At 44.3% G+C, this 12,613-nt stretch overlaps 1 protein-coding gene across 1 annotated transcript in view; it reads right to left on the reverse strand.

The window, feature by feature from the left end:
• Positions 1-12,613, reverse strand: part of LOC129862299 (fatty acid synthase-like) — a 55,606-nt gene that overhangs the window by 42,638 nt on the left and 355 nt on the right. The window contains exons 2-4 of the mRNA XM_055933805.1: positions 1,946-2,090; positions 639-791; positions 248-421 (exon numbers count right to left, since the gene is read on the reverse strand). Of these exons, the coding sequence (XP_055789780.1) occupies positions 248-421; positions 639-791; positions 1,946-2,072 (454 nt within the window). The 5' untranslated portion in view covers positions 2,073-2,090. The remainder of the gene's footprint in view (positions 1-247; positions 422-638; positions 792-1,945; positions 2,091-12,613) is intronic.

Below are 12,613 nucleotides of genomic sequence, written 5' to 3' on the forward strand. Positions count from 1 at the left end.
GAGACAAGGATATCCCTACCGGCCAAACCCTCCCTAACCCGGACGACGCTAGGCCAATTGTGCGTCGCCACACGGACCTCCCGGTCGCGGCCGGCTGCGACAGAGCCTGGGCGCGAACACAGAGTCTCTGGTGGCACAGCAGTGCCCTAGACCACTGCGCCACCTGGGAGGCCCTGATAGATTATCTTTTTGATGACAGCTGATACCATAAGAGCTTAAGAGAAGCCACAGCCGTGCTAGGTCATACCGTTGAAGTCAAAGAAGTAGGACAGACGGTTTGCAAACATGGCACGCTGGCAGCCCGTCATGCTGTATCCTAGCAACTCCTCGGGGTCTCTGCTGAAGGCCTCGCCCGCCTCAGAGCCGCTCACCCCAATGTAAACACCTGTCCTGCTGCCACGCAGCTCTGTCGGGTTCAGACCTGTACACACACATTAAACAAACTAATCTCACACACAGGTCTATGAACGTTTAAACATGTGGATAATTTAATGTATGGACGACAGGAAGAGCAGCTGTTGTGATAGCTGTTACTAACAGGGATCCAAATAAACAAATACATTTTATTTGGAAAACTTTGTAAAGAGACACAGTAAAATGTATCTATACACATCTACTCATCCCTCTCCACTCCTCACCTCCGTCTACAATGGCTTCGTAGGCAATCTCCAGCATGAGGCGAAGCTGAGGGTCCATGGTGTGGGCCTGTTTGGGATGGACCCCAAAGAACGCAGCATCGAACCGGCTGATATCCTTCAGCTTGCCGTTCCTCTTGGGAAGACCATACAGACCTAGGAATGAATGGGAATGGCACATGGAGCATTAAGGGATAAATAACAGTATCACCGGCTGTCCCAGTCAGCATGTTCTACCTGTAGTCACTGACTGGATCATCTGAACAGATTCATGGGACATGAATGTAATAGTGAATGAATGAATTAATGTCATAGCTTCACACACACATCTAAAGCAGGACCGTTCATTCCTCTCAGTATTTCTATGCAGCATACAAGGCCCTCCCTTCTTTCCCTCCTCTCCTGTGGTGTGTGGTCTCAGGGCTGAGGTGCCATCAGCCCAGGGCCTTTTTGCACATGAATGCGATCTTTAGCTGGTTGCCAGGCACTGACTGATGAGAGGTGCTATTCACAGAGAGGAAAGAGAGGAGGAGAGAGACAGATCAAGCAAGCGAGGGAGTGAGAGAGAGCGAGAGAGAGCGAGAGACGGCTACGGAGGTGAGACGGGGCTAAGAAGAAAAAGATGGGGAGAAAGGCAGAACAAGAGAGAGGAAATAAAGAGGGAGTGAATTAGGCAGAGGAGAAATAGCGAGAGAGATAGAGAGAGAATCTAAGCAAGCCAAGCCACGAAGGAGAAGCAGTGCCAACAGCCCAGCCAGGTGGTGAAAAGCAACGGCAACAGAGCAGACAGACACAAAACTCCTTCAGAGACTACAGAGCAACTCTCTCAGTCTCACACATCAAAGGCTCATCTTACAGCTAATGGCCACCAGCGCTAGCCAGGGTTCATTTGTGTTCATGTGGGTTACTTCATGTGGGTAGTGGGTGCTGGGCACTGACTGAATGGACCAGTAAAGCCTGTGGAGGAAGCATTCAACATTCTACTCATTGAACTGTTGACATTGATGGTGATGCAAAGTACAGCTAACCAGGTCTGTGATCAGAATGTTCTTCTAGGGAAGGGAAGTATTTCCTGTCATGTGGTTGATGCAAAATCCATGACTAGGCAGTACACCCACATCATGATACAACAAGCTACTCATCAGTTTACAGAGCAGAACACTGGGATGCAAGGCAGCTTGTGTGTCAGGTTTTCAAAGCTTGTTGGGAGTCCTTTCAGAGTTCAAAGGATTTTGAAATAAACAACAGCAACAAGTCTGATGTTCGTGGGTCATAATAGTCCAGGTCATGGAAAGGTCACAGGGGCTCACCTGGCTTCCACCGTCGGTCATCTTCTGTTACCATGTCAACCCCATTGAAGAGGTTCTCCCAGAATTCCTCCAGGTTGTCCGACTCAGGAAGCCGGCCCGATATCCCTGCTACAACAATCTCCTCCATCCTGGGAAGGAAGGGTTACTGTGAGAGAGAGAGAGAGAGTTAGAAGTAGGGTTGACAAGGTACCAGGTATCCAGTTGCCTTATTGCCTGGGGCAAGTGAACGGAGCTGTCGAACAAGTTGAGCCTACCTCCAGTAGCCTAAAACTGATCTTTCGGGTTCCTCCCGTTTAAAGTGAAGACAGGAGAGTTGAGCCTGCTCTAAGAATGTATTTTACTGATGACAAACAAAATATAAAAGAATTCCAATAGTGATCTTTCTGATTCCTTGTCTATGTCTAAGTGAAACGCAGGCAGTACATGCAACTTCTGCAGGTAAATAGCTAATTAACACCAAGGCAACCAAAAACAGAAAAAAATTCTCCTGACTTGCCCGATGGGAAAGTGCTTTTAATGTGTGGCTCCCGAGTGGCGCTACAGTCTAAGGCACTGCATCTCAGTCCTAGAGGCGTCACTACAGAACCTGGTTTGATTCCAGTCCCATACGGCGGCGCACAATTGGCCCAGCGTCGTCCAGGTTAGGTTTTGGCCATCATCGTAAATAACAATTTGTTCTTAACCGACTTGTCTAGTTAAATAAAGGTCAAATAAAACAATTGGCTGCTGTGAATGCAGTATCTTATCACAACACCAGATGATTGGCTGTGTGTGTGTGTGTGTGTGTGTGTGTGTGTGTGTGTGTGTGTGTGTGTGTGTGTGTGTGTGTGTGTGTGTGTGTGTGTGTGTGTGTGTGTGTGTGTGTGTGTGTGTGTGTGTGTGTGTGTGTGTGTGTGTGTGTGTGTGTGTGTGTGTGTGTGTGTGTGTGTGTGTGTCAGTCCACTGACGCATATCTACCTTCCCCTGATAACTCTACAAAATAAAATGAGAATGGAACAGAGTCCCCTTCCTTCCACAGCGTCCCATTTAACGTAACGGTCGATTCCACACCAGCAGGAACGGAAAATATTTTTGGTATCGCAGATTGTTCCGGCAATTCTCACATAGGAACTTCATTTGTGAGGAAGGATGTTTAACATGCTTTCTACATTTGTATCACAAACCATTTGACAAAATCCATGACGAAAGGGGTCATTTTAGACCTATACATGCCTCCTGTATGACCCTATGAACCGTACATGGCACAGACAACATCTTGGTATCATTATACTCCTTATAGTGTGCTCTAAAATATGGAGTAAGTCTTGATTCTGAAATACAATTTCACATTAATTTATTCAACATTAAAAGATATTAACAGAGGTGTCACGCTCATAGGGGGCACAAGCTCCTCAGATTTGTCCTGTTTACATTTTTTTTGTTGCTAAACTTCATTTTGTAAGCCCACATTTGATCATAATAATTTATAAAATGATCTGTCAGCAGTATTTTGCAGAGGGGGCACAATGACTGGACCAGGCAAAGAGTCCCCCCCAGTAAGTGGGTTCTTCTCTATATCTAGTGGTACCTTCCAAGGTGCTCCATGGACCAAAGGTATGCTTGGCAGGACACTAGATACTCTAGTGCGTGCAGACAGTATCATCAGTGGAGAGAGAGAGAGTGTAAAGTGACACACACAGAGTTTGATTTCAGCTGCTGATGATGGACAGGACTCGTGTGTAAATTAATTTTATCTATGTTACCTATTGATTCCTTTTTGATAAATAAATGTTTGTCTGTAATACTAGCCACCATTGCAATTTTATGAAGTTGGCTTTGGCTAGCCAGCTAGATAGTTGAGGTTGGGAGATGGGAACCTAACTACCAAGCTATTTCAGGCTGTCAATCAAGTTAGAGTAGCTTGTCTAACTATCTTAGCTGGCATGCCTGCTGGCAAGGTTGCTAGACTTCAGAATAGCACGAAATTACTAAACGTACTGAATAAGACTCACATCCTTTCAAGCTTTTACACAGATGTTAGCAGAGATGCAGATTTAGTTTGAAAAAATAACCACCAGTCAGGAGGACACAGACAGATCAAAAGGTGCTTAAGACACAGAAATAGACTTGGTTTATGTTATCTGGCACCTTATGATAACATCATGATATGTGTGTGTATTAATTATGATGCCATGATATGTGCTTGTCGAGATGCATGTTATGATCCCATGTACTGGGTTGTAATTTGGATGTAATATCCTTGGCATGTTGCTGCAGTATATTGAAATGCGTGATTTACAACAGTCAGAATGACACCCTCATTAAAATGATAATTGAACAGTTAAAGAGGAATTTACATAGAATTAGGCATGTTTATGGCTCTAGATTGTAGAAAAAAGCTGTTTCGGGTGTTAAAAAATGCCAAATTCTCCAACTTCCGGAGGGTGCCCCCCCATACTTCTTTCCCCACTAAAATAATGGGATATTAATATCTCATTAATATCTACAGTTTTTGATCTTGTTCCTTTTAAAGACATATTGTTTGGCACAATATACTCTACAAGTGGGCACTCTGCTAATTCTGAATGTATGATACATTTTATGAGCACCACCAACACATTGAATGGAAAATTGATTCATAGCGAACTTCCTCTGCTGGTGATTTGCTGAATGTACAATCCTAAAGGAGGACTGTGATTGGTTAATGAACTATAATGTACATTTCTATATATAAAATGGGTCATATCATTAAAAGTACCACAGAGCCACTCTGGAAATTTGACGTGTTTAGAGAGTATATCGTTAAACATCGTCTAAAAATTAGCTAAATCTAAAAAAAGGGTACTTTTGAGACATTAATATTAGTAATATTAAATAAATGTGACTTTAAGAATCTACAGATACTGCATATTTGAGAGCACAGTAGGAAGTATAATGACATTAATGATAATGACCCCTCCTGTCTCAGCCTCCAGAATTTATGCTGCAGTAGTTTGTGTGTCAGGGGGCTAGGGTCAGTCTGTTATATCTGGAGTATTTCTCCTGTCTTATCCAGTGTCCTGTGTGAATTTAAGTATACTCTAATTATCTCTTTCTCTCTCTCTCTCTCGGAGGACCTGAGCCCTAGTACCATGCCTCAGGACTAGCTGGCATGATGACTCCTTGTTGTCCCCAGCCCACCTGGCCGTGCTGCTGCTCCAGTTTCAACTGTTCTGCCTGCGGCTATGGAACCCTGACCTGTTCACTGTGATTACTATTATTTGACCATGCTGGTCATTTATGAACATTTTGGCCATGTTCTGTTATAATCTCCACCCGGCACAGCCAGAAGAGGACAGGCCACCCCTCATAGCCTGGTTCCTCTCTAGGTTTTGGCCTTTCTAGGGAGTTTTTCCTAGCCACCGTGCTTCTACACCTGCATTGCTTGCTTTTTTTATATATATATATATACATCTTTTGTCCATTAAAAATAACATCACATTTTTCAGAAATACTGTGTAGACATTGTTAATGTTGTAAATGATTATTGTAGATGGAAACAGCAGATTTTTTATGGAATATCTACATAGGTGTACAGAGGCCCATTAACAGCAACCATCACTCCTGTGTTCCAATGGCACGTTGTGTTAGCTAATCCAAATGTATCATATTAAAAGGCTAATTGATCATTAGAAAACCCTTTTGTAATTATGTTAGCACATCGGAAAACTGTCGTGCTGCTTAAAGAAGCAATAAAACTGGCTTTTAGACTAGTTGAGCATCTGGAGCATCGGCATTTGTGGGTTCGATTACAGGCTCAAAATGGCCAGAAATAAAGAACTTTCTTCTGAAACTCGTCAGTCTATGCTTGTTCTGAGAAATGAAGGCTATTCCATGCGAGAAATTGCCAAGAAACTGAAGATCTCATACAATGATGTGTAGTACTCCCTTCATAGAACAGCGAAAACTGGCTCTAACCAAAATAGAAAGAGTGGGAGGCCCCGGTGCACAACCGAGCAAGAGGACATGTACATTAGAGTGTCTAGTTTGAGAAACAGACACCTCAAGTCCTCAACTGTCAGCTCATTAGATAGTACCTGCAAAACACCAGTCTCAACGTCAACAGCGGAGAGGCAACTCCGGGATGCTGGCCTTCTAGGCAGAGTTGAAAAGAAAAAGCCATCTCTCAGACTGGCCAATAAAAATAAAAGATTAAGATGGGCAAAAGAACACAGACACTGGACAGAGGAACTATATAAACTCAGCAAAAAAAGAAATGGCCCTTTCTCAGGACCTTGTCTTTCAAAGATAATTCGTAAAATTCAAAAAAACTTCAGATCTTCATTGTAAAGGGTTTAAACACTGTTTCCCATGCTTGTTCAATGAACCATAAACAATGAATGAACATGCACCTGTGGAACGGTCGTTAAGACACAGACAGCAGGAAATTAAGGTCACAGATATGAAAACTTAGGACACTAAAAAGAGGCCTTTCTACTGACTCTGAAAAACACCAAAAGAAAGATGCCCAGGGTCCCTGCTCATCTGCGTGAACGTGCCTTAGGCATGTGGCCAGTGCAATAAATTGTAATGTCCGTACTGTGAGATGCCTAAGACAGTGCTACAGGGAGACAGGACGGACAGCTGATCGTCCTCGCAGTGGCAGACGACGTGTAACAACACCTGCACAGGATCGGTATATCCGAACATCACACCTGCGGGACAGGTACAGGATGGCAACAACAACTGCCTGAGTTACACCAGGAACACACAATCCCTCCATCAGTGCTCAGACTGTCCACAATAGGTTGAGAGAGGCTGGACTGAGGGCTTGTAGGCCTGTCGTATGGCAGGTCCTCACCAGACATCACCGGCAACAAAGCCGCCTATGGACACAAACCCACCATCGCTGGACTATACAGGACTGGCAAAAAGTGCTCTTCACTGACGAGTCGCGGTTTTGTCTCACCAGGGGTGATGGTCGGATTCGCGTTTATCATCTAAGGAATGAGCGTTACACTGAGGCCTGTACTCTGGAGCGGGATTGATTTGGAGGGTCTGTCATGGTCTGGGGTGGTGTGTCACAGCATCATCGGACTGAGCTGGTTGTCATTTCAGGCAATCTCAACGCTGTGCATTACAGGGAAGACATCCTCCTCCCTCATGTGGTACCCTTCCTGCAGACTCATCCTGACATGACCCTCCAGCATGACAATGCCACCAGCCATACTGCTCGTTCTGTGTGAGATTTCCTGCTAGACAGGAATGTCCGTGTTCTGCCATAGCCAGCAAAGAGCCCTGATCTCAATCCCATTGAGCACGTCTGAGACCTGTTGGATTGGAGGGTGAGGGCTAAGGCCATTCCCCCCAGAAATGTCCGGGAACTTGCAGGTGACTTGGTGGAAGAGTGGGGTAACATCTCACAGCAAGAACTGACAAATCTGGTACAGTCCACGAGGAGGAGATGCACTGCAGTACTTAATGCAGCTGGTGGCCACACCAGATACTGACTGTTACTTTTGATTTTGACCCCCCCTTTGTTCAGGGCCACATTATTCCATTTCTGTTAGTCACATGTCTGTGGAACTTGTTCAGTTTATGTCTCAGTTGTGGAATTTTGATATGTTCAAACAAATATTTACACATTAAGTTTGCTGAAAATAAATGCAGTTGACAGTGAGAGGACATTTCCTTTTTTGCTGAGTTATAAATATATATATATATATATATATATCTCACACACACACAAAAGTATGTGGACACCCTTTCAAATTAGTGGATTTGAGGGGGGGCAACTCCATATTAATGCCCATGATTTTGAAATGAGATGTTCGACAGGCAGGTGTCCACATACTTTTAATCATGTAGTGTATTTTCCACTCCTACTGGCGTGGAAACGGCCAACAGTACAAAGCGGTGCTGTCATTCAAATGTGATGTGGCTAGGCCTACATTCTGCTAGAAGCCTAGAGCACATGGTCACGTAAAAACAGAGCTTGAAGAAGATTAACAGGAACCAGTCAAACTCATACAGATAGAGGTTAGGGCTACTATAAATAGTAATTTCAGGGTTGTAAATAGAGCAGCTGTGTTACTGCTGACCCTCGGACAAATGCCTGCATATCTCGCACATCTGCACATCTCACGCTGAAGTCAGCTTCCTGTGAGCTGTGGTCATGTATCAGTAAGAGTATCAGGATGACATAGCAATCAACCAATAGCCGTGCGAGATGCAGTGCGATATGAATGTACACCGAGTGTACAAAACATTAAGAACACCTTCCTAATATTGAGTTGCGCCTACCCCCCACCCATTTTGCCCTCAGAACAGCCTCAATTTGTCAGGGCATGGACTCGACAAGGTGTTGAAAGCCTTCCACAGGGATGCTGGCCCATGTTCCTTCCCACAGTTGTGTCAAGTTGGCTGGATGTCCTTTGGTGGACCATTCTTGATAGACACGGGAAACTGTTGAGCATGAAAAACCCAGCGGCGTTGCAGTTCTTGGCAAGTAACGGTACTCCTGGTACCTACTACCATACCCCGTTCAAAGGCACTTTAATATTTTGTCTTGCCCAGTCACCCTCATGGCACACATACACAATCCATGTCTCAATTGTCTCAAGGCTTAAAAACAGATAATTTGGCGTGGCAGGTAGCATAGTGGTTAGAGGAGGCAGGTAGCCTAGTGGTTAGAGGAGGCAGGTAGCCTAGTGGTTAGAGGAGGCAGGTAGCCTAGTGGTTAGAGGAGGCAGGTAGCCTAGTGGTTAGAGGAGGCAGGTAGCCTAGTGGTTAGAGGAGGCAGGTAGCCTAGTGGTTAGAGGAGGCAGGTAGCCTAGTGGTTAGAGGAGGCAGGTAGCCTAGTGGTCAGAGGAGGCAGGTAGCCTAGTGGTCAGAGGAGGCAGGTAGCCTAGTGGTCAGAGGAGGCAGGTAGCCTAGTGGTCAGAGGAGGCAGGTAGCCTAGTGGTCAGAGGAGGCAGGTAGCCTAGTGGTCAGAGGAGGCACGTAGCCTAGTGGTCAGAGGAGGCAGGTAGCCTAGTGGTCAGAGGAGGCAGGTAGCCTAGTGGTCAGAGGAGGCAGGTAGCCTAGTGGTCAGAGGAGGCAGGTAGCCTAGTGGTCAGAGGAGGCAGGTAGCCTAGTGGTCAGAGGAGGCAGGTAGCCTAGTGGTCAGAGGAGGCAGGTAGCCTAGTGGTCAGAGGAGGCAGGTAGCCTAGTGGTCAGAGGAGGCAGGTAGCCTAGTGGTCAGAGGAGGCAGGTAGCCTAGTGGTCAGAGGAGGCAGGTAGCCTAGTGGTCAGAGCGTTGGACTAGTAACTGGAAGGTTGTTAGATCAAATCCCCGAGCTGACAAGGTAAAGCTCTGTTGTTCTGCCCCTGAACAAGGCAGTTAACCCACTGTTCCTAGGCATCATTGAAGACAAGAATTTGTTCTTAAACTGACTTGCCCTTAAATAAAGGTTAAAAAAAGGCTTAAAAACCTCTCTCATTAGACTGATTGAAGTGGATTTAAGTGACATCAATAAGGGATCATCTGCCATAGAAAGTTGTGTAGACTGTGTGTATAGTGTAATTGTTTATAGATGATTTGTTGGACAGGTCGTCAATGTAAATAAGAATTTGTTCTTAACTGATTTACCTGTAAAAAAAAATAAAAGGTGAAATTAAATTAAAATAACTTGTTTAGGAGGATTAAAATGAAAAGAACTAGGCCTAAACTAGTCTCTTTAGAAAATAGTTGACCGGTTTAAATACTAATATCTTGGCTTTCAAAGGGCAGATAGCAGCCAAAATGGACACACATTCCTACACACAGGTCTGAGAACTGCATTGCATGGGAACCTATTCAACTCTTGCCAAGGCACTGGGTCCCCTTACTCTCACACCTCAGAAAGAACAAGACAGAGAGAGACGAGCAAGCAAGAGAAAATAGGGGATAATTAGAAGCGGATGAGTGAAAGATGGAATGTTTTTTTCCACTCCTTTGTTACTATGTATAGCAGGGTTCCCCCAAAAAATATTTTTATTATTGGACATAAAGGACTAAAAAGATGATTTTAATTTTGGAAATCATTTCCCAATTATTCCATTCCCACGCATAATAGAGAGACACAAATCGTATACTAATTTAAGCAAGGTTTGAAATGATTGTTTTAGTCAAACATTATCTATTTGTAAACTGCAAATTGACCGTAAGAAGCCGAAATTATTTGTAATTATGTTCCAGTCCCCCAACCATTCCCTCAAGAAAAAAATTGGCCTGCGGGAGAATCTAGTTGATGATCCCTGATGTATAGGCTGTGTGTGTGTGCTGTATTAGCCAATTACCTGTCTATCACAATAGACACACAAATAGGCTAATCAAGATCCAATGGATGAGAGAAGGCTAAACAAGAAGCTGTAGGTGAACAGTTGCTTGAAGAAGAGGCCTTGCGCTTGAAGAAAAGAGGCCTGTTAAACACATCTTTCCCATTTAGTTCAGAGAAGCAACCTGCTCACTAATAATAGGCTACACTCTAAACAGCAGTCACAGTGACAATAGAGTATAAACACCTCTTCCTGATCCCCATTCCTGCCAGAGGGATGGGTAGGAGCAGGTTGGTAAATCGTTTACAGGGATTATTAAGGGATTATCATCTACCTGACCTGGATCACATCACTGTGAGGCAGGGCCTTGATTGCTTACATGTGTTGGATATAGGCCTAGCTGAGGCAACACAATGACAACTACAGTGGCACCATGCCATAGATAACACCGCACACAGCTTTCCCTTGTGGGTGTTTCTCTCTCTCTCTGTCTCCCTGTCCCTTGGTGCTTCCGTCTCTTTCTCCCTCCGTCTCGGTCTCCCTCTCTCCCGCAGTCTCACTCCGTCCTCCACAGCCATGTTGTTTAATTGAATAACTCAATTGATGAGGGAGTGACATGCTACAGACCAACATCTGTCCCGGGAAATAATATTGGTGCTCTTGTACGGATGACAATGAATCTGTATGGATGACAATCTATCAAAGATACAATGTGTTAGAATCTAGGCCATATACCTTGTGTGATAGTTTCACCTGCCTCAAATAGGCTGCTTTGTGTGATGTATTGTTGTCTCTACCTTCTTGCCCTTTGTGCTGTTGTCTGTGCCCAATAATGTTTGTTCCATGTTTTGTGCTGCTACCATGTTGTGTTGCTGTCATCATGTTGTGTTGCTGCCTTGCTATGTTGTTGTCTTAGGTCTCTCTTTATGTAATGTTGTCCCTTGTCGTGATGCGTGTTTTGTCCTATATTTATATGCTATTTAAAAATAAATAAATCCCAGCCCCTGTCCCCACAGGAGGTCTTTTGCCTTCTGGTAGGCCATCATTGTAAATAAGAATTTGTTCTTAAATGACTTCCCTAGTTAAATAGGTTAAATACAAATAGCGGTACACGACTTGACTCAACTTGTCACTTAGGCTATATATTAGAACACTTGAAAAACACCTGGAGGGTAATACAGAGCAACATGACTAATTCCACTATAGCTATAGACTACATCTCTCAAAGCCAGGACATTTCATCCTGTGCCTAGAATACTGGTCTCAACGGGAGGGCTAAAGAGCACTGCATGTCATCAGTCTGCAAATGCCAGGTAATGTAACATGAACATCTTGAGAAACACCCAACATATCGGCTGGTAGGACAGAGCTCTGTTGGTGATTTGTCCAGCTAGGTCACATGTGGAAAGGTTGCTTGATACCCTACTTGCAGCATGGTAAATTCCACACCTAGGCTTTAGAATGGGCCTTCTCTTGCCTCTCACCAGTCCAGCTCCTTCACTCAGGGAGAGTATAGAGAGCTAGAGTACTGGGATAGGTAGGCTCACCAAACATTGGTATCAATTTCTAATAATGGTCTGTGTATTGCTCTGTATTAGTCTGCAGTAATATGGCTCATCGTGTGATTACAGTAAGAGGGTGAGCAAACTGTATCATGCTCAGCTCCCACTAGACTAGATGTCAAACATGCAAAAAAATGGAACCAAAATTGGATCAGAAAGGCTAGCATCAGCAAAAAGTCTCTCACAAGGTAGGCAACAGGCATCCAACTCAATACCATCCCAGGCAGCACCACAGCTGGAGAAAAAAAACAAATAAAGGTTTCTTTAATTATTAATGACCCTTTTATGTACAGTAGGCCTAGATAATCACTGGGCCTTAGCGCTCCTCCACAACTACTCAGACCTGTAGTGTAAACTACGCAGCCTGTTACTCTATCTCGTGCTGCTACCACATTTAGACCAGGGCCAGACACGCAAACAACCCTCTAGTAAGCAGAAAAACCAGGGCATCAGTGAATAGTAATTGATTACAACGTGCTAACTTGGCATCCAGGCAGTGATGACTACATATTTTATTATTGAGCAAGAGTGACAACTGCTAGCCTAGCCCTAGCAGAGGTTGCCGCATCACTTAGAGTCATATTGGCTTTAACTTGAGATAGTTATCCTCGCTAAAATGTCGCTATTTGGGGGAATTAGTTAGCTAGCTATTATAACTCTAAAATGCATGAACATTGTAACGAGGAAGTGTGTAGCTGATAACCAGATCAGTGAAATCGAGGAAATCCAGTTCGAGTTCGTTGATGTTTATTTCTACTATGCCGGTCATCATGGGCATCTCACCGGCTAACTTGATGAAGAAGCTAGAGCAAGCTAACATCGGTAAAGCGTTGATATTCTCGCAATATCA

Source organism: Salvelinus fontinalis, chromosome 1, assembly GCF_029448725.1.
Source record: "Salvelinus fontinalis isolate EN_2023a chromosome 1, ASM2944872v1, whole genome shotgun sequence".
In the NCBI taxonomy this organism is placed as follows: domain Eukaryota; kingdom Metazoa; phylum Chordata; class Actinopteri; order Salmoniformes; family Salmonidae; genus Salvelinus; species Salvelinus fontinalis.